Below are 23,610 nucleotides of genomic sequence, written 5' to 3'. Positions count from 1 at the left end.
CATCCAGTAGTCTATCATTACCAGGTGGATCATCATCCAGCCTCCAATATTTCAAGGTATCCAACCCTCCATCACCTTATGATCTCGCCAGCATCCACTCCTCCGTGAAGTATCTCCAGGTTTAGTCGGTGATGCCGAGTGGCTGTGTTTGTTACATTTTACTCTCTTTCTCCCGAGTGTTCTCACCCCTCGTACCGAGAAGATGATATTGTCAGCTTGGATTGCCTTGAGCCCACGAGTGGGTCGTCAAGGGCACTCCATTATACGAAATTGTCCCGGTTATCAATTTCACGACGGTTATTGAGTCCACTGTCGGGGATAGCAGACCTTGTTTCATATACGCTCCAGAGACCCTTGCTCTTCCTATATTCTTCTGCGAACCGGTTTATAGGTTCCTTGGATTATCTGGTCTTTTTTCTCGATTTCATGGATGACGTTTATCCAAATTGCTACGCGAGTGAGCTTCGTTTTCACGCACGAACAATAAGGTAGTTTGAGAATGGTTTTGTAAGAGATGTCCAATGCCAGGGGACTAAAACTCTTCGCGCATATAACACGCAGACACACGGACAGACGGAAAGACAGACATACACAGTAGTATATATTTATTAGAAAACGTTTCAATCCTGGGATCGAAACGTTTTTTTAATAAACGTGTCCTAGTGTTTGCTTATGTGTCTTATTTTTAACCAGTTTGTTGGTATCTATTATCAAAGTTTATATCACACACACACACACACACACATACAACTTAGTAAGTGCTGCGCTTATTGCTCGGGAGAGGAATACGTTACTGTGAACACTTAAACCCGCAATGGCTGCTCAAGGCAAGTGTTTCTGAATGGTTGCAACACTGTTGCGCTGTTATCTGTAAGTGCGTTGCAAGACTGAATGATTGCAAGACTTATCTAAATGCGCCCCTTTGAGGAATGTTCATTCATCATGATGAAAGGGCTCTCGATCCAAGGAATTGGACTCTCTCCTTCCTTGGATCAAACCTGATTGCCTCTCTTTACATAGACGCTGTATGACGCCTATGTGTATCGCTTCCCCTGAATATTAAAAGTAATAATAATAATAATAATAATAATAATAATAATAATAATAATAATAATAATAATAATAATAATAATAATAATAATAATAATAATAATAATAATAATAATGAAAATGTGCGGTCTAGCAACACGAATTACTGATTATGAGGCTCCCATTTAGTTTCTTTAATCTCTTTCTCTCTCTCTGTCTGTCTGTCTGTCTGTCTGTCTGTCTGTCTCTCTCTCTCTCTCTCTCTCTCTCTCTCTCTCTCTCTCTCTCTCTCTCTCTCTCTCTCTCTCTCTCTCCTTACACATTGTTTTACAAGATTAGGTTAAGATTCCTAACTTTATTTACGAGCTAAGAGCTCTTACCTACATCTATTTATCCAATCTAATCTCTCGAACTGCCACATATTCACCTGTAATCTGTTGTTGATAGAGTTGACAGCATCTCTGACAGCATCTGTGACCTGGGTCAAGTCGTGAGGCACGGCTGATTGGGGGTAGTCCTCGTTGTTGACGGGGTCAGGCCTAGTCGAGCACGAGAGAGGCCTAGTTAGCGGGGGTTACGTGGCAAGAAGGTAGGCTCATGGTGGAAACAAGTTAGGAACGATAAATAATGGGGGAACATGGTCTATGAACGTATAGCAGGAGACAACAGATATCGTAGTTGGGCTAGCGGCACTCGAACGCTTACGATTGCCTCCCAATATACATATTAATCTCTTCAACATGCACAGTAGTTTCGCCAACATTCACTGCAGTCTTCTAACACGCTCAGCTATCTCTCCCAATGTACACAATATTCTTCTAGTACACACAATAGCCCCTCCAACACAGGCAATAGTTTCTCCTACTGTCGTAATAGTCCTTCAACACTCATACTAGTCTCTCCATCACAAACAATTGCCTCTCTACAGTCACAAGTACCCTCCAACACTTACAATAGCCTCTCCAACACTCACAGTATCCTCTCCAGCACTCACAGTAGCCTCTCCTACACTCACAATAACCTTTCCTACAGTCAAAATAGCTTCTCCAGCATTCACAATAGATTTTCTTACAGTCATAATAGCTTCTCCAACACTCACAATAGCTTCTCCAACACACACACAGTAACCTCCTCTAAAATTAGAATAATCCTCCGTCACTTATTTTATACCGTCTCCAACACACAATATAGCCTCTTCAACACTCAAGACAGCGTCTCCGTCATTCTCCAGCAACCCACATCATAAACAGATTATTCTTCACCTGACTCAGCAAAACTTGATGATGATGATGATAATGGTGTGTGTGTATGTGTGTGTGTGTGTGTATGTGTGTGTGTGTGTGTGTGTGTGTGTGTGTGTGTGTGTGTGTGTGTGTGTGTGTGTGTGTGTGTGTGTGTGTGTGTGTGTGTGTGTGTGTGTGTGTGTGTGTGTGTGTGTCTCGCTTGGCCTAACTACAGTACAGGGAAATTCACTCAAGATAATTTATTTCTGCTCAACTTTCAAGTACTCTGTCAGAAACACATTGTCTACTGGGCAATGCTTTCAATAAGAGGGTTGTGCTCTCAGTGAGAGGGCAATGCTCCCAGAGGGTGTGCAATGCTCTCAGAAAGTGGGCAGTGCTCTCAACAAGTGAAAAATGCTCTCAGAGATGGCAATGCTCAGGCAAGATAGTTGCCATTTAGGTGAAAAGCGACAAGACTCGGGAAAGAGTTGCTGAAGTTGTCTGAGAAGAGCTTCAAGTGGACCCGAAAACTACTTGAAGAGTTGGCACGAAATTCATTTTAGTTTAACTTGAAATAAAAGTATACAAGTTTTTTTTTTTTTGGGCCATTTTTTTTCCAAATTTAATTAGTACGTGTGATAAAAATTCAAATGATTTCTATTCATTTACCTTTGATAATATAAATCGTTACTATTATTTGGGAAACGGGCAAAAAATATAATAGATAAAAGAATTATTTATTAATGTTGACTGACAGCCATTATAAGGTCATTAAGGTTAACTTAAAGGTAGAGAAGAAAGTCAAGCTTAACTTAGAAGTTAAGGCAGAGGTAATCAGAGTTAGCTGAAAGGACAGATGGCCCCCGACGCCAGCTTACTGACCAGGTCTTTCCTTTCACAGCACAGGTACATCACTAGGCCATATCACTAGGCCATATCACTAGGCCATAACGACCTGAAGCCTAAATTACAATTCAACGCTAGCTTAGAATTCTCCGACGAGTCACTATAAATGCACCATGAAGGTCAGGCACTTATACAAGGTCTTTATCAAACATTCCAACAGGAAGCTCTACACACCGGGGCAGTGGCACTCTCAGGCACTCAGACATTATCATAGTTAGGGCAGGTACTTACTCCAGGTTATCCCGGGGAAGTTGTCGGTCTCGTGGAGGAGAGAGAGCTCTGTCGATGGCAGCGAGACGTACATCCAGTGTGGCCACCTGCTTGGCTGAAACAACCACCAGGTGACGTTACTACAGCTCTGAGTTACTAGAGCTCTGAGTTACTAGAGCTCTAATTTACTAGAGCTCTAATTTACTAGAGCTCTGAGTTACTAGAGCTCTGAGTTACTAGAGCTCTGAGTTACTCGAGCTCTAAGTTACTAGAGCTCTAATTTACTAGCGCTCTGAGTTACTAGAGCTCTGAGTTACTAGAGCTCTAACTTACTAGAGCTCTAAGTTGCTAGAGCTCTGAGTTACTAGAGCTCTAAGTTACTAGAGCTTTAGGTCGTAAAACAAACACATTAGTGGTCATTAGGAAAGCAAATTTACTAGTCATTTTCAAGGTAAGGAAAACTTCTAGGTAACCTACTAATGACTGAAGACGTTAAGAAGCCATATATTACGATTTTTCAAGTGTTTAAAGGTAAATAGTTACCTTAAACTCCATCCAGTCTTCACTCCTTTCTTATCCTCACACTACCCTTATCTACCCTCGTCCCCTTTCCCACCCTCCTTCTCCTCTTCCACACACACACACACACCCATCTCCAACCTCCTTCCACTCTCATTTTCCCTTTTCTCACCCTTCCTTCTACAACTTTCCCCCTCTCCTACTCTTCCCTCTCCCACTTTCCCCTCTTCTACTTTTCCCTCTCCCACTATCCCCTCTCCCACTCACCAAGTTCCACGGTGTTGCGAGACACCTCTCCCACAGCAGCTCTCAGCTCTCCATACTCCGTCAGTAACTTGCTCTGGATGTGTTCCATCGTGCCCAGCTGCACTCACACAGGGAAATAACTCTTAATAATTGCATATGTATACGGAAATAAATACCATAATGGAAACCGGAAATAAAACGTGAGCGCTTTGACGTGCTTACACACACACACAAACACACACACACACACACACACACACACACACACACACACATATCCTCAGAGGAATCATTGCTCTGAAGATGTGTTAAGCACACGAAAGCGATCAGGTTTTATTTCCCTATTTTCACTGAAGTACTTAATTTTATATTTGCGGTCACGCGTTTTATTGTGATTTCTTTGGTGTATAGCACCAAGAAAATGGAGGGTAGCTCCAGTTTCTTGGATCAGAAGCCCTTTCATGCAAAAAACAGAATTTCCATGGACCTGGGAAACCTTATATAATAGTGTCTGTGATGCCGTGGTAAAGCTCTTGATCCGGGTAAACAGAGAGACATCCCATACCCCATTTCCTAAGCGAAGGAAAAAGAGGCAAATGATGATAAATTAGAAGACAATGATAAAAGTGAAATAAAAGCTACGGAGAAGAACGAAAGATGAAGAGAAAAACAAAACAGAGAAAATAAAAGTGAAAATCAAAATGGGAGAAAACTAAAAGGGAAGAAAGCAAAGAAATAAATGTATAGTAAAGAGAGAGGAGGAAACAAAAGAAATAAAGAAAAAATGGGTGAAAAAAGAATAGAGAGAGAGAGAGAGAGAGAGAGAGAGAGAGAGAGAGAGAGAGAGAGAGAGAGAGAGAGAGAGTGAGAGAGATAAGAAGAGTAAGATAAAAGGCAGAAAAAAAACATAAATAAGGAACGAAAAGGGTGTAAAAATAGGAAGCGAAAATGGATAAAACATAAACAAAAGGAGGAACAAGAAGGTCGAAAATAAACGAAAGAAAACGAAAAGAGCTACGAACTCTCCCCCTTAAAAAAGGGGGGACACACAAAAAAAGGGGGGACACGCACAAAAAAAGGGGGGACACACACAAAAAAGGGGGGGACACACACACACAAAAAAAAAAAACAGAGTACAGGAAGGAAGGAATGATCCTTCAGGAAGAATTAAAATCTAGATTATTGTTACTCTAATGAGATTCCTGGGGGAAGCGCTAAACCTGCAGGGTCATCAGCGTGTGGGGAATGGAAGATAATCAAGTCTGATCTGAGGAGGACGGGGGAGGCAGCTGATTCTTTGGATCAAGAGCCCTGCAACAGCATCCAGATACCCCTTATAAGGGGGTAGAGTAGCGAGTGACTGAATAAAATTATCAAAGGGACTGAAGAGAGTGATTGAAGTGACCGAAAGGACCCACCTGACGGTGTATACTGTCGGTGAAGGCATCGAGTCTGACGAGCCTGAGGGCGGTGTTGAGAGGCTGTAGCTGCTGCTCCAGCGCCTCCGTCACCACCTGCTGTAGCTCCACCAGAGACACTTTCCTCCGGGCTCCACCTGCTCCATCAGCAGCACCAGCAGCATCAGCAGCACCAGCAGCACCAGCAGCAGCACCAGCATCAGCACCATGAGGATGAGAAGACACAATGAATATTAGCGATCAGTCTTGAAAGAAATATCATACACACACACACACACACACACACACACACACACACACACACACACACACACACACAAACACACACACACACACACACACACATAAACACACACACACAATCTTCAATCTTCAACATGTCCCTGGAAACTGGGCAACTACCTGAGGTATGGAAGACGGCAAATGTAGTTCCCATTTTTAAAAAAGGAGACAGAAAAGAGGCACTAAACTATAGACCTGTGTCATTGACGTGTATAGTATGCAAAATTATGGAGAAGATTATCAGGAGGAGAGTGGTGGAGCACCTGGAACGGAACAGGAGTATAAATGCCAACCAGCACGGATTCATGGAAGGCAAATCCTGTGTCACAAACCTTCTGGAGCTTTATGATAAAATAACAGAAGTAAGACACGAGAGAGAGGGGTGGGTTGATTGCATCTTCTTGGACTGCAAGAAGGCCTTTGACACAGTTCCTCACAAGAGATTAGTGCAGAAGCTAAAGGATCAGGCTCATATAACAGGAAGGGCACTGCAATGGATCAGAGAATACCTGACAGGGAGGCAACAACGAGTCATGGTACGTAATGATGTATCACAATGGGCACCTGTGACGAGCGGGGTCCCACAGGGGTCGGTCCTAGGACCAGTGCTATTTTTGGTATATGTGAACGACATGATGTAAGGGTTAGACTCAAAAGTGTCCCTGTTCGCAGACGATGTGAAGTTAATGAGGAGAATTAAATCAGATGAGGACCAGGCAGGACTTCAAAAAGACCTGGACAGACTGGACACCTGGTCCAACAACTGGCTTCTCGAATTTAATCCCGCCAAATGCAAAGTCATGAAGATAGGGGAAGGGCAAAGAAGACCGCAGACAGAGTATAGGCTAGGTGGCCAAAGACTGCAAACCTCGCTCAAGGAGAAAGATCTTGGAGTGAGAATAACACCGAGCATGTCTCCGGAAGCACACATCAACCAGGTAACTGCTGCAGCATATGGGCGCCTGGCAAACCTGAGAACAGCATTCCGATACCTTAGTAAGGAATCGTTCAAGACACTGTACACCGTGTATGTCAGGCCCATACTGGAGTATGCAGCACCTGTTTGGAACCCGCACTTGATAAAGCACGTCAAGAAACTAGAGAAAGTGCAAAGGTTTGCGACAAGGTTAGTTCCAGAGCTAAGGGGAATGTCTTATGAAGAAAGGTTAAGGGAAATCGGCCTGACGACACTAAAGGACAGGAGGGTCAGGGGAGACATGATAACGACATATAAAATACTGCGCGGAATAGACAAGGTGGACAAAGGCAGGATGTTCCAGGGAGGGGACACAGAAACAAGAGGTCACAATTGGAAGTTGAAGACACAGATGAGTCAGAGAGATATTAGGAAGTATTTCTTCAGTCATAGAGTTGTCAGGCAGTGGAATAGCCTAGAAATTGACGTAGTGGAGGCAGGAACCATACATAGTTTTAAGACGAGGTATGATAAAGCTCATGGAGCGGGGAGAGAGAGGACCCAGTAGCAACCGGTGAAGAGGCGGGGCCAAGACATAGGACTCGACCCCTGCAACCACAAGTAGGTGAGTACAAATAGGTGAGTACACACACACACACACACACACACACACACACACACACACACACACACACACACACACACATATTCACCAGGTTTTCGTCAATAACAGAAATTCAAACAAATTAGTATGGATGTTTGCTGAAAACTAGGCTGTTTCCCGTAGACAAGATTGGCCTGAGCTCTTTATTGTTGGAGCAACCAGAGTCCTACGTGACGACCCATGGCTCACACACCTTTAACTTGATGCTGTCCCCACGAGTCCAAGATAGTTCATTTCTCTCTCTCTCTCTCTCTCTCTCTCTCTCTCTCTCTCTGACTGGGATGCTCTCATCTGTGAACCGGAATGCTGTCATCTCTGGACCGGGATGCTGTCATCTCTGGACCGGGATGCTGTCATCTCTGGACCGGGATGCTGTCATCTCTGGACCGGGATGCTGTTATATCTGTGGTCTGGCACGCTGTCTTATTCAGAGCTGGTGTGTTGTGACCTTCTGAACCGGAACGCTCTTAGTTCTATAGGGATGCTTGTCTTCTTTTTGGCCAGGATGCTGTTATCTTCTTGACCAGGATGCTGTCATCTCCTGGACCAGGGAGGTTAGCATCTCCCTGGCATCATCCAAAACCCACAATGACGCTCAATAAAAATTATTAACCTCATCAGTATATTTGCATGTTATATAGCTTTCATGTTCCTCTCAAATTTCTGTTTATCATTTCTACGATATATTTGCATCATACATTTTACACCTATAAATTGTTAAGAACCTTTCTAATGCAGTGCATTTTATCTGTCTCTCAGTAAGGCTTTCTTTTGAAGCTTAATATGTTTTTCTAGTATCAAATCAAGCTTTTCTATTATTTTTTTTTACTTAATATAATGATTTAATATTAGTTGATTAATGTTTTTAATTTACTGTTATATATATGGACAAATTTAAGTCAACTGAAATCTTTCTGATCTGCGCAGTATCGTGCGACGTCTCCTAGCTGTTGCTAAAAGGATATATATACCACGAGGTCTATTTATCTAAGGGTATATATGCTGAGACCTCATTTTAGGCCCTATTTTAGGGATTAAAATATTCTTATCTGGTGGTGAAAATGTTACATGTAACCTTAATAACCTTAGTGTAGTAGAACGGCTTTAAACACCATTAACGAACTCACCAACTAATGAGCCGTTATGTGGGCTGTTGGCAGCCACAGCTGCTTGACCAGGCTGTCACGGGAATGTCACACGTATATGCTTATCAAAAGTAACAGTACTTAAAAAAGTTATTATTATTTCAATTAAGCAACGCCAGTAACCCACACGTAAGAAACAAACTTATAAAGATGTTTCGGTCCGGTTTGGACCATAAACAAGCCACGTAGAGTCTCGGTATTGTCTTAAAAATGATTTAAGTTTACGAGGTCAGGTGCAAATTACAAAGCAAGCAACCCGGTACAACGTCTAGCTCTCATCGTCCAGATAATTGCATACCTTCAGGTTAATTGATGCTACAACCTTGCGCCAAGGTCCAGAAATGAGTCTGAGGTCGCTGCATGAGTGGGATCACGCTCTTCAAGGAGGGAGAGGAGGAAGGCTGTTGGTGCTTGTGAAGGGACTCTTGATGTCAGGAAATTGAGCTCCTAATTCCTTACCCGTATCAGACATGAGTATCTTTCATTTCAGAGGATTTGTGTGACTACTACGGGTTTTAATCTTCCCTTTTAATAATAATAATAATAATAATAATAATAATAATAATAATAATAATAATAATAATAATAATAATTAAAAGAATTAGATTCTTTTGCTCCTGAAAAAACTTTTCCGTTCTTGAAGACGATGGTAATACTGAATTCCTGGTGAACAGGACTTCACATAAGCTGCGGAGGATCTTGTACATTGATCGATCTCAAGTGAAAATAAACTCAATAGGAATTGTAGATTTCCTTGAGAAGATCTCCTAGTCATACTGAATCTAACGGAAGCTGAGGAGCTGTGAATCAACGAGAGAAAACCGCTAAATGCGTCTAGTCGAGCTCCGTTACACGTCTCTCTTTTTGGGCTCCTGAAAAACCGCAAGTTTTATAATTTAAGTACGAGAGAGAGACTGTAACAAGGTCACTATACTCTCCAGTCTCCTCTTGGAATTCAGAGGGCCAAGTACCTTACAAAGGATCAAACCCCCAGCGTGTCATACATACACTTCCAGAAGTTTTAAATTTTGTTGTAAATTCTGGATATTATATGTTGATTTCTCAGCTATCCATATAATCGAGAGTGATGGAGGCAGTAAATAGGGATTCCTCTCTTTGACATTTATACCTGCTAAATGAACTACTGAGAAAATAATTACAGTATTATATTGCACACCAGCGTGCATAACATATACTGTATTGTTGCCACTTTCCAAAACAGTCGGAGAAAGAGTTATAAACGACATTATCATAATGGAGCACTTCAATAACCACTTTATTAAAGACATACCAGTATGTCGATGCAGTTACTATAGATACAACTTGTCCCATCATGAAACAAAAAAAAACATCAATTAACACGATGATCAGGAAAGTATTTTGTATCGGTCTTCTTGTGTGTGATGATTATAACGTAAGTTCCAAGCCAAGTCTTTCACAAACAGACATAAACAAAGTTTCATGAAGTTTCTCGGTGCTGTGTTTAGTGTTGCTGCTGTCGCCTCCAGCTTCCCGACCTTGACGGGCGACACGGGACATGTCTGCATTAGCTACCACCCGTGGCAACACAATATCAAGGACAGGAAGGACGGCTTGGAGATATCTACCGAGGAATGGAAGGCTAGAGAAGGGAAGTCTAGAGAAGGGAAGTCTAGAGAAGGGAAGTCTAGAGAAGAGACGCCTAGAGAAGGGAAGTCTAAATTAAGGAGGAGGATTAGTCTACTGGAACAGGAGTTTCTCAGAGGGGTTGTCTACTGAGAAAGGGGCGTCTAAGTGGTTTCTCTATTGAGAAACGGGCGCTCCAAAGAGGTCTAGTGAGAACAGGGCATCTCAGAAAGGGAGGAGTGTTTGCTGAGAGAGGAGCATTTCAGATGGTTTCTCTGCTGAGGAAGGTGCGTTTCAGAGGTCTGCTGAGGAAGGTGCGTTTCAGAGGTCTGCTGAGGAAGGGGCGTCTTGCAGGTGAAATCTGCCAGAGAAAAGAGGGCACAGAAGAAAAGCCTTCAAAAAAGGGGGAGTGTCTTGATGCCTACGAGAAGCTTTTGCTCCAGAGAATTAGAGCTGCCTTCCATTTCCTTGGATCAAACTTGATTGCCTTTAATTACTCAGTAGTCGTATGTCCTCTACAGATTTAGCGCTTTCCAATAAATATACAATAATAATTGTAAATGGTCCAAGTCGGACCGAAACGTCGTCGTAAGTTTCTCTCTTTTATGTGCGGGTTATTTGTGTATCTTAGATGTTATAGGATAGGCAGTAAAGTGTCAACAAAAAGTAAAATCTAATAGCAGATCAGGCCTATTAGACAACATTTTGCTCAAAACAGAGCGAAACGTTGTTCAATTAAGGCTTGGTTGAAGAAAAGTTGTTGAAGAAAGAGTCATATCTGGAAGCTTATGTCTCTGGAGAAGACATCTGGTATGATACACTCTTCTCTCTCTCTCTCTCTGTCTCTCTCTCTCTGTCTCTCTGTCTCTCTCTCTCTCTCTCTCTCTCTCTCTCTCTCTCTCTCTCTAGTCCATACTCACTCATCCTTTCTTCATCTCTCTCCTCGTCATCATCAGAAATCGATGACGACCAACGGAGAAAACAACAGTGAGAGAGCGAGACAGTCTAGCAGTGACCATAGTCCTACACCCACACCTACACCCACACTCACACCTACACCCACACCCACACTCACACCCACACTCACACCCACACCCACACCCACACCCACACTCACACTCATATGATGCACCCTCACCCACATGATCTACCCACACCTATATGATCTCCCCACAACACATGGTATACCCTCACCTACATTGTCTACCCACACCTACATGATCTCTCCTCAACACATGATGTACCCTCACCCACATGATCTACCCACACCACATGATGCACCCTCACCCACATGATCTCCCTACAACACATGATGCACCCTCACCCACATGATCACCCCACAACACATGATGTAACCACACTACATGATCTACCCACACCACATGATGTAACCACACCCACATGATCTCCCCACACCACATGATGTACCCACACCCACATCTACACCGATGCTCACACCTACATAATGCACCCACTCCGCATTATGTACCCTCACCCACAGCAATATGCTATACCCTCACCCACAACAATATTCTATACCCTCACCCACAGCAATATGCTACACCCTCACCCAGAGTAATATGCTATACCTTCACCCACAGCAATATGCTATACACTCACTCACAGCAATATGCTATACCCTCACCCACAGCAATATCCTATACCCTCACCCACAGCAATATGCTGTACCCTCACCCACAGCAATATGCTATACCTTCAACCACAGCAACACATTCTCCATACAAAAGATAGTATTACCTGTCATCCTCTATAGCAAGAAACTTCCCAGACTCGCAATGATCCGCTTTCGCGATTAATCTGTTTCTGATATCAATAAAAGAGACGAATTTGGAGACGCTCTGGGCTCCTGGTCGGGGCGTAAGAGGCTGAGATCTGTCGGGGATAAGTTTAAGGAGATAAGTTCTTAGACTGTGATTCTTGATGCTCGAAGAGGTTCTTAATCCAAGGGAGTTTGAGCATAAGTCCCCTTCCTCACATCTCTTGACGTTCCTGGTGAGTATTTTCTTGTTCCCCTTACTGACTCTTTTTTTAATTCATTCCTCACCCTCACCCCCCTCACCCTCACCCCTTCACCCCTCATCCCTCACCCCTCGCCCCTAACTCACTCACACTCGCCCTCACCCCTAACCCACTCACACTCACCCTCACCCCTAACTCACTCATCCTCACCCTCACCCCTTACCCACTCACCCCCCTCACCCTCACCCACTCACACTCACCCTCACCCCTAACCCACTCACACTCACCCTCACCTCTAACCCACTCACACTCACCCTCACCCCTAACTCACTCATCCTCACCCTCACCCCTCACCCACTCACACTCACCCTCACCCCTCATAAACATGCTGCCGCTTCCTTCAAGAAGTCATAATTACACAAGGCTCCTTCAAGACATATCACGTAACCATCACCAACCCGCTGTCGGCATATCAAAGGTGATAAGCAACCTCCAGGAGAAATAGATGCGTGAGTTAAATGCGTAGGAAGCGAGAGATGCGTAAAAAGATGCGTTGGACATCATAGGTAGAACGTAGAAGAGAAACACATGGGTGTGTTTGAATGAGGTGAAAATGTGTGTACCTTCTTATTCCAGAATGAAGAGAAAGACGTTGCAGACATGAATAAATCTTGTAAAAGAAACATCTGGTGTTAACGAGTCTTGGAGATGGACCTGGTAGTCTGGTTCACCTCAGGTCACGCTCGCTACATGAACAAATAATCTCACTACCGTCAATGCAATCAGCGGAATAACTAACGTAATTTGCATTTATATTGGTTATTACTTAATTTTTGTGAGTACGCCACGTTGGGCCTCGCTGACACCAAGATCTTTGACTTTATGTATGAACCTCTTCGACGTTTTCTGATTTTATAAATCCTTAGTCTCAAAATATAGGTGATTTAATCCTCTGTTATTTGGGATAAGTGTTTTAATTCTGTGATTCTAGGTATAAGTATTTTCAATACTAATAAGAGTGCCACATAATATTTATTTTATTTATACATTATATTCTAGGCGAGTACAAACAGGAAGCGCGTCTGTCTGGCGCTCACCAGACGGAGGATCGAGCCTCCAACACGTCTTGCGCTGAATGACTCACTTGGGTTTAGCGCTTAACATGGATTAATTTAATATTTTTTTTTTTTACATATTTATTTTATCAATGAAAAGTACTTCAAGAATTAAGCAGAACTAGCGCAGAGTTGTCAGTGTCTGCTGTGTCTGTGTGTCTCTCTACCAGTTTGCCTGTTTTGTCTGTCTATCTGTCTGTCTATCTGCATTTTCCATCACGTTGTAGCACTTTGTGTGAAACTCTCAACCCTTGTGGTTAAGTAGCATGTGGCCTCCTCCGAGTGCAACTGATTGGTGTTTCTTGCAGTTGCAACTTCTTGTAGCTCTCTGTCTCAGGGTATTCGTCTGGTATTTAACGAACGTCACATAAAAACTGTCCAGCATGCCATCTTCGGCAGCCTTAAGCACAGGTGGTCATCACTACTTGTCGGGATGTGTGTACCATCTTGGTACAGAGTGGCTAACCTTCATATTTTCATCTCTGGTGAACGATTACTAAAGAAAGTTTGCTGGAACAACTTTAAAGTTCAGGTGACCTCTGGTTAAATTTATGTACACCATTCCTGAAATTGATTTCCATGCGATGACTTTAGAAAGGCTAGGTGCTGGTGGTGTCTGATGTTTCACAGAGAGAGAGGATGGTCTAAGTAGTGTTACCTACCTTACAGAAACAGCCCACACTCTCAGACCCACTTCAGCCTCGAGCTGGCTAGCACCACACTCTCTCAAAGCTTTATTTACTAATAGGTTTAACTGGTTCCAAAACATTGTATGCATAGTGTATATATACATAATATGGTCAGTTGATGTAAATGTATATTAAACCAAAAAACTTTTTCTTTACATGCTACGTTCCTCATCTTTTATTGCTGTCTGACTGCTCTACCTAGCACGGTCGGGCACTACAAGCCCATTAAAAGCACTTGTGATTGTGATATAGCACTAGTAATGATATAAGCTTCATCCTATTTTTGTTAATGCTAATCAGAGATATTGTAATCAACTGTTTATCCCTTTTACTTTCTGTTTCTCTGCCTCTCTGTCTATTTGTCTGTCTGTGGAAGGCAAATAATGTGATCTGAAAGGGTAGGAGATGGAGGGGATGGGTATGCTGGGGTAAGGAAATTGAGGCCTGGGTAAGCAATTGGGGTAAGGATGAGATAGATAAAGGGGAGTTGAGGTAGAGAAGTGGGAGTGGGAAGGAAAGTGGGAGATGGGATGAGGAGGGCAATGAGGTAAAGCAAAGGAAAGGTATAAATGTTTGTATATATGCTGATTCTCTCTCTCTCTCTCTCTCTCACTAATATTACTTTATGTAAGAATTTCATAGACTTCTTTTTATTGTCTCGCTGACAGCACCGTCAGTCTCTCACAGTCATCTCACAGTAACAGCATACGGGAGAACCGTGTAGAAGGAGGACAGTATATGACAGGAGGATATGACAGGAGAATATGGCAGCAATAACAGTACATGACAGACCTTAATAATACATGACAGCCACCACAGTATCACAGCCTTCACAGTACATAGCAGCCATAAAAGTACATGACAGCCCTTAATACTACATGCCAGCCTTCACAGTACATGACAGCCTTCACAGTACATGACAGCCTTCACAGTACATGCCAGCCTTCACAGTACATGACAGCCTTCACAGTACATGCCAGCCTTCACAGTACATGACAGCCTTCACAGTACATGCCAGCCTTCACAGTACATGCCAGCCTTCACAGTACATGACAGCCTTCACAGTACATGACAGCCTTCACAGTACATGACAGCCTTCACAGTACATGATAGCCTTCACAGTACATGATAGCCTTCACAGTACATGACAGCCTTCACAGTACATGACAGCCTTACAGTACATGATAGCCTTCACAGTACATGATAGCCTTCACAGTACATGACAGCCTTCACTGTACATGATAGCCTTCACAGTACATGATAGCCTTCACAGTACATGAAAGCCTTCACAGTACATGACAGCCTTCACAGTACATGACAGCCTTCACAGTACATGACAGCCTTCACAGTACATGACAGCCTTCACAGTACATGACAGCCTTCACAGTACATGATAGCCTTCACAGTACATGACAGCCTTCACAGTACATCATAGCCTTCACAGTACATGACAGCCTTCACAGTACATGATAGCCTTCACAGTACATGACAGCCTTCACAGTACATGCCAGCCTTCACAGTACATGCCAGCCTTCACAGTACATGCCAGCCTTCACAGTACATGCCAGCCTTCACAGTACATGCCAGCCTTCACAGTACATGCCAGCCTTCACAGTACATGCCAGCCTTCACAGTACATGCCAGCCTTCACAGTACATGCCAGCCTTCACAGTACATGACAGCCTTCACAGTACATGCCAGCCTTCACAGTACATGACAGCCTTCACAATACATGCCAGCCTTCACAGTACATGCCAGCCTTCACAGTACATGCCAGCCTTCACAGTACATGACAGCCTTCACAGTACATGCCAGCCTTCACAGTACATGCCAGCCTTCACAGTACATGCCAGCCTTCACAGTACATGACAGGCTTCACAGTACATGACAGCCTTCACAGTACATGACAGCCTTCACAGTACATGACAACCTTCACAGTACATGACAGCCTTCACAGTACATGACAGCCTTCACAGTACATGCCAGCCTTCACAGTACATGACAGCCTTCACAGTACATGCCAGCCTTCACAGTACATGACAGCCTTCACAGTACATGACAGCCTTCACAGTACATGACAGCCTTCACAGTACATGACAGCCTTCACAGTACATGACAGCCTTCACAGTACATGCCAGCCTTCACAGTACATGACAGCCTTCACAGTACATGACAGCCTTCACAGTACATGCCAGCCTTCACAGTACATGACAGCCTTCACAGTACATGACAGCCTTCACAGTACATGCCAGCCTTCACAGTACATGACAGCCTTCACAGTACATGCCAGCTTTCACAGTACATGACAGCCTTCACAGTACATGACAGCCTTCACAGTACATGACAGCCTTCACAGTACATGCCAGCCTTCACAGTACATGACAGCCTTCACAGTACATGACAGCCATAAAAAAATAACAGAATGAGAAATTCGGAAGGTACATAGAGCGTGTACAAACAGGTCAATAAAACATCCCCTGGTAGGCAGGCAATATAAAATAAAATAAAAAAAAGGACTAAATAAAAACGAAGAGAGGGGAAAAAAAGAGTAATGCAATAACTGTAAAGAGAGACAGACGGGAGAGAAATATTACCAGAAAGCAAATTGGAAGCTCGATTAATTAAGTAAAAACTGTAAGAAAAATAGGAAAGTGAGAGAGAGAGAGAGAGAGAGAGAGAGAGAGAGAGAGAGAGAGAGAGAGAGAGAGAGAGAGAGAGAGAGAGAGAGAGACAGAGAAAGAGAGAGAGAGAGAGAGAGAGAGAGAGAGAGAGAGAGAGAGAGAGAGAGAGAGAGAGAGAGAGAGAGAGAGAGAGAGAGAGAGAGAGAGAGAGAGAGAGAGAGAGAGAGAGAGAGAGAGAGAGAGAGAGAGAGAGAGAGAGAGAGAGAGAGAGAGAGAGAGAGAGAGAGAGAGAGAGAGAGAGAGAGAATGTCAGAAAGTGGTTATCTTAAGTACATGAACCAAAGGCAAAAAAATATATATATATATATAAAATAAAACATACGAGAAAGATGAAGTCAAAAGCAAAAACAAACAAAAAAATTGGGCAGCGAGAGAGAGGAATGAAACAAGAATGGAAGAAAGCGGAGAATGACACAAAAATATTTTTAGAGAAAAAAAAAACACTTGCAAAAAAATTATTTGCAAAAATAGCAGTAAACTTGTGTGGAGAAAGATGGTCGAAGCTAACATGTAATGTGAGAGATAAAGCAGTAATGGAAAGTGGAAAAAGTAGAAAGAGAGAAATAGAAGAGGGGAGGAAGCAGGAAGGTCGGACCTTTCTACCCTCTCAAACTTCCATTACTCAGCAGGGAAAATAAATCGCCCAGATAAAATTCTCTAAATTCAGCAGTACAGCTACGAGCTCTATATGTATATATATATGTATATATATATATATATATATATATATATATATATATATATATATATATATATATATATATATATATATATATATATATATATATATATATATATGTCGTGCCGAATATGTAAAACTGGTCAATTAGCAAGAACTCATTTAAAATTAAGTCCTTTCTGAAATTTTCTCTTATACGTTTAAAGATATATTTTTTTTCATTAATGTTAATGTAAAAAATTTTAATTTTGCACCAAAAGGAACTTAGAAAACTTACCTAACCTTATTATAACAAGAACAATTTATTTTAGCCTAACCCAACTAAATATATTTTAGATTTGTTTACAGTAATTTAATACTAAACAAACACAGTGAAATATATTTTTTTCGATAGGTTCAGAATGATTTTGTCGAAATTATTGCATACACAAATTTTCACTTGTCCTATATGGCAAGATGAGCGTTGCTATTTAAGCCAAGATGGCAAGTTCTGCTTATTCGGCACGACATATATATATGTATATATATATATATATATATATATATATATATATATATATATATATATATATATATATATATATATATATATATATATATATATATATATATATATAAAACCTAACCGGGAGCAAGGGGCTAGTAACCCATTCTCCTGTATATATTACTAAATTTAAAAGGTAGAAACTTTCGTTTATTCTTTTGGGTCACCCTGCCTCGGTGGGATACGGCCGGCATCTTAAAAGAAGAATATTTGGGAAAGCGAGTGATTACGTCAGGTGGGACAGAGGAGGTATATGCTAGACTCTGTGTCAACCCACATTAGAGGCCCTTCTTATTTCCCGCCTCGATTCTCCTACACTATCTTGCACAGATCTTCTTTCTCAGCAAGAATAGGAAGCTTTGACAATCCCCCGAACATTTAATTACAGGGATAAAGTCAGGCTGCTATCTCCATACATTTTCCTAGTTCCCTTTCCTACCAGTCACCGTCAGTTGACCCATTACTTCCCCTCCCTTTCTAACAGATTATCCATGTTTTCCGTCATTCTCCAGCCCTCCATAGTACATCATCCTTTTAATCCCCTCGTCTCTCGTTGTGGCCTTTCTATATCTTCCTCGCTTCCTTCTCTTCTCGCCTTGCCTTCGTAGCCTCACCGTCCCACAAGAACTGATCAAATTAAACATCATTTCACATGTTAAGAGTGAATGGAACTGATTAAGAGTAGTGTGGCAGTTCTTGTGTAAACTTCTCTCTCTGTTGCTTTCTCTCTCTCTCTCTCTCTCTCTCTCTCTCTCTCTCTCTCTCTCTTTCTCTCACTCTCTCTCTCACTCTCTCTCTCTCTCTCTCTCTCTCTCTCTCTCTCTCTCTCTCTCTCTCTCTCTCTCTCTCTCTCTCTCTCTCTCTCTCTCTCTCTCTGTGTCATTATTTATATCTGTCTGTTTGTCATTCTATTTCTCTGTCACTGTGACTCTCTCTAGCTTTGTTAATCTGTCTTTCTTTCTGTCACTGTCTCTCTTCCCCTCTCTATCTGCATTTCCCTGCGTTCGCTGAGTTTCCCTGTGTGCCTTTGCGAAAGTTTTAAATAATAATTGTACAGTGTTGTGTAAACCTGATCTTCTTTAGGGACACTAAAGAATCCATGAATAATACACCTGTGTATGATCAGTCGTTACTAGTGCCATCCACTAGCATTTGCTAATGCTTGTGTGCGGGAAACACATACATTATTCCACATGCATTTCCATTGCTTAGAAGATATTTACATTGTGCCAATGAAGCGGCTAGTTTGTTTCGCCACCCACATCTACCCACCACATTGCAGCTCATGAGCATGTCGATACACAAAAGGCCTTGTCAATAGATCCCAGAACCATGGGGTAAATGGTATTTAATATATTTTCACGAGTGCCTCTCTGAAGTATATTGCATGTGACATAAAACAAAGGGGAAAATTACGGTCTGACTTTGAATTAAAGCATTATTTATTTGATATATTATGCCTGATAAATTATAATTCATAACAGTGATAATTATCACTGTGATGAATTATATACCTTGCATATATCTTCACAGTGATAATTATCACTGATGGTATATGTAAGGTTAAGAAATTTCTCTGTACTGGATGCTGAATTATTATTATTATTATTATTATTATTATTATTATTATTATTATTATTATTATTATTATTATTATTTATAGAAATATTATTAAACCCGTAAGTGTCGCCTTGGGAAGGAGTGTACACGGAATTAAAGAAGAGTAGAGTAGAGTAGCATAGAGTTGAGCGGGGTATAATAGGACAGAGTGGAGTAAAATAGAGGGTTGGAACCTCATACACATCCAACAGCCTTAGCCGAGTAACTAAAGTGTTGAAGGTGAATTAGGTTCCATTTCACGAATTATTGCAACCCACGAATGGGCTTTTCAAGTGCAGATGTTGGTGGCTCGAGCCTCCGTCCATTAATCGTGGGCTCGATTCCTGAAACGTTGCAGATGTTCTTGACCACTAGAAGTGTTAATCTGTATCAGACGAAAGACCTGGTACGTACGTGGCTATCGTGTACGTGTATGTATTCGTGTACGTATACTTGTGTATGTGTAAGCGTGTACATGTGTTACAAAAAACGCGATTTCTAAAAAGCTTAGAGATCTCCAGTGAATACTAGAAAGGACTGCCCTTCTAGCATCCAGCCTCTTACTGGGTTTTCGTAACAATTAGCCAGTATCCTTGTCCAATTATCCATTAGAATTCAATAAGAATTAATAGTGCTTCAGGATTACAACTGGTAGGCTACTAACTAGAGAAATTAAAATTTAATAAATTTATTAATCACAGTCTAGAGGTATATTATCAAATTAAATTAAATTAATCAGTTCAAACAAATTAATAATAATCACTTCTCTCGTGTACAATATTATTGTGCTGAAAGCACATATCACATTTATAAGTCTTAAGTACCGTCTGGTGCATTAACATTTAATACTATGTACAAATAAGTGTGTGTATGTGTGTATGTGCGTAAGTGCTCTAAATAGTTCGCTATGTCTCAAGACTTGACTAGACTTAAACAAGTGACTGACAAAGTCCTCACATTAACTAACATCTTGACCAACTGGCAATCAGAACAGTATGCTTGAACAATAAAAAGAATGCTAAGCCCAATAGCAATATAACAAGCAACTGCGACACAGAATCAGGAACAAGGAGATAATATAACGACACTAAGTAGGGACCATCAGCAGATCCTCCACAAAAGTTACCAAACTCCCATACTACTGAATCTAAGTTCAGCATAAGAAAATCCCCGACTGTGACAGTACACAGAAACCAGTACAAATTAGATCAGAAGCTACAACTCAGGACCTGAGTTGCTCAGAGTGTCTATGCGACACACAACCTCAGTACAACGTCGAAAATCACTAAGTCTATACAATGTTCTGTGAACAGAGTCTCACAGAACCTACAACAACAATGAGACAGAGACGATCTTCCAACAAGGGCCAATAAGGGAGATTTAGGCACTTCTTGTCTGGAATACGTCCAACCACCAAGCGAGTCTAGCCCAGACTGAATACTTCAGGTGAGGTGTGTACACCCCCCCCTCGATCACGTGATAGCTCCGTGGACAGTTGCTGCTCAGCAACACAGAAGCCGGCATAGTAACGAGCCACAAGCGATAATTACAGTAGTTAGACAATCAAGACTTGAACTATGAGCACATAATATATGAATGTTACATCCTACCTAACAACATAACTAAGTCAAATAATAATATAAAGCAATATATTTACGATTTAGCTATTATCGCAAATATAAGCAATATAAAATTATATGAAAAGGTAATATACATAATATACATCATATACATTGTGACCCATTCAGGGGTTGCAACTATGTACCTCTACCATAGATATATATGAATATCTTGATATTTACATTCAGTAGTCAAGTTTTTTTTTTTTTTTTTTTTTTTTTTTTTGCTTTAAATGAGGCAAATTGAGAATAATATTTTCAATACCTAACTTAAGAAGATCAAATCATTACCCTTAAATTATCATAATTATCCTGTGAGCAGATAAAGTAGGGAATGTCTAGATTGAATACAATAGATACATATAATAGATGAACATGAAAGAAATGGTACATTTGACAAATCTTAAGAGTCTTTCTCTCTCTCTTTCTCTCTCTCTCTCTCTCTCTCTCTCTCTCTCTCTCTCTCTCTCTCTCTCTCTCTCTCTCTCTCTCTCTCTCTCTCTCTCTCTCTCTCTCTCACTCACATTTTCCTAGGTTTCCTCTTTGCTAGAGAGAAAATATGTTTAGAATACAATTGACAGCACGACAGCAACAGCAGCCGGGTCAGTGTGAGAGCCGTCAGGGAAGACATAACAAAATATTGATTTTCTGAGAAGAGTCTGCAATAGGGGATAAGGTGTGTTGATGCTGTGGTCACTATGGTAACACACACCCCCCACACATACACACACACACACACACACACACACACACACACACACACACACACACACACACACACACACACACACACACACACACACACACACACACACACAGAAGGGTCAGGGTGAGACATGATAACGACATACAAGATACTGCGGGGAATAGACAAGGTGGACAGAGACAGGATGTTCCAGAGAGGGGACACAGGGACAAAGGGTCACAATTGGAAGCTGAAGACTCAGACGAGTCACAGGGACGTTAGGAAGTATTTCTTCAGTCATAGAGTCGTCAGTAAGTGGAATAGCCTAGCAAGTGAAGTAGTTTAGGCAGGAATCATACATAGTTTTAAGAAGAGGTATGACAAAGCTCAGGAAGCAGAGAGGGAGAGGACCTAGTAGCGATCAGTGAAGATGCAGGGCCAGGAGCTGAGTCTCAACCCCTGCAACCACAATTAGGTGAGTACACACACACACACACAGGCGAGAGGAATGGCTCGTGGAAGTTTTTTCGAAGTGTCAGTGACCTGTGACGCTTGTCTTCCTTTGAGGAGCTGATGAAGGGGTGCCTGGTCCTGGGGTATTCCTGGGAGGTGCATGTGGGAGAGGGAGTGGTCCAGTGAGGTGCCCGGGGAGGTGCTTGTGAAGGAGCGACAGGTGGAGGAGGGGATTACTCGAGTCAGTGGAAGTGGGAACTGGGAACAAGTAAGCGTGGAAGTAAATCATATGTATGTCAGGAAGTGCATTATGAGTCTGCAGGCGACTGAGATGTGTTTAGCACATCACCACCAACACCAACAAACACAAGAGTCAAACACTCCTCCACTACTAAACCTCAGTGTCAAACACACCATCAACAAGCAGACAGCCATCCCAACACACCAGCAGTAGCAGCAAACACCCATCTCAACACACCAGTACCAGCAGCAAACACCCATGTGATGGCTGGTTGGTTGCAACCCATGTTTTTTCAGGATTTCAACCATTGAATTTTCCATTTGTATGCGTCGAGAAGCACATCTGCTGAAGTGTTGTGGGAAGAGAAATTTGGGGCTTGGTGCCCCGTTTTCCCAGCTGGAACACAACTGATTGGCTCCTGGATTTATGGCTGCATGATATTTACCACCCGTATCTCTCTCTCTCTCTCTCTCTCTCTTCGCTATAATTGCTTCGTTCTGGAAAACGAAAAATGGGACTTATTTATTACAGCTATCTATAATTGACATCAAATTGGGGAGCCTCTTCACATGTGGTGGGAGGAGTGGTTAATGACTCGATACGTGTGTAAGGACACTCTAATTACCTAGCTGGAAATACATTATTGAGTTTCCTGTTCTCAGCTCCAGGTTCATGCTGGTTGGTTTTCACTGAAACCATCGTATCTTTTACTTGATGTACTCATCTGGATTAGTACATCTACTCATCTGGGCGAGTACATCAACTCACCTTGGTGAGTATATCCAGGAGGCCTGGTCACAGACCGGGCCGCGGGGGCGTTGACCCCCGGAACTCTCTCCAGGTAAACTCCAGGAAGTCCACCTAGTAGAGTATACAGATAAAGGAGGATTGTAATAAAGAAATGGTCGTCCAAACACACAAAACTGAGACATTTTCGAACTTTAAGTCGAGAGAAAAGCGTAAGCAGGATACACACACACACACACACACACACAAACAATATTCATAAACAAAGAAGAGGAGAAAAAGTGAAGTACATGAGAAATAAACGAAGAGGGAAGATGCCTGTGATATGCCTGTGACATGTGTCGAGAGGTCTTCTACCCCCGCAGTCTGGCCTGAGGGTTGCCAGTATGAGTGTACACATACAATGTTTAAATTT

General features: G+C 42.0%; 1 protein-coding gene across 3 annotated transcripts in view; it reads right to left on the bottom strand.

Moving 5' to 3' along the window:
• Positions 1-23,610, bottom strand: part of LOC128696193 (fibrinogen C domain-containing protein 1-like) — a 357,843-nt gene that overhangs the window by 84,004 nt on the left and 250,229 nt on the right. For all 3 annotated transcript variants that reach the window (XM_070084766.1, XM_070084765.1, XM_070084764.1), the window contains exons 3-6: positions 5,552-5,688; positions 4,155-4,251; positions 3,390-3,483; positions 1,457-1,568 (exon numbers count right to left, since the gene is read on the bottom strand). In XM_070084766.1, coding sequence (XP_069940867.1) covers positions 1,457-1,568; positions 3,390-3,483; positions 4,155-4,251; positions 5,552-5,688 — 440 coding nt within the window. The remainder of the gene's footprint in view (positions 1-1,456; positions 1,569-3,389; positions 3,484-4,154; positions 4,252-5,551; positions 5,689-23,610) is intronic.

This window comes from Cherax quadricarinatus, chromosome 14 (assembly GCF_038502225.1).
Source record: "Cherax quadricarinatus isolate ZL_2023a chromosome 14, ASM3850222v1, whole genome shotgun sequence".
In the NCBI taxonomy this organism is placed as follows: domain Eukaryota; kingdom Metazoa; phylum Arthropoda; class Malacostraca; order Decapoda; family Parastacidae; genus Cherax; species Cherax quadricarinatus.
Note: the sequence above shows the minus strand (reverse complement) of the source record. Positions and strands in the feature narration are given on the sequence as shown.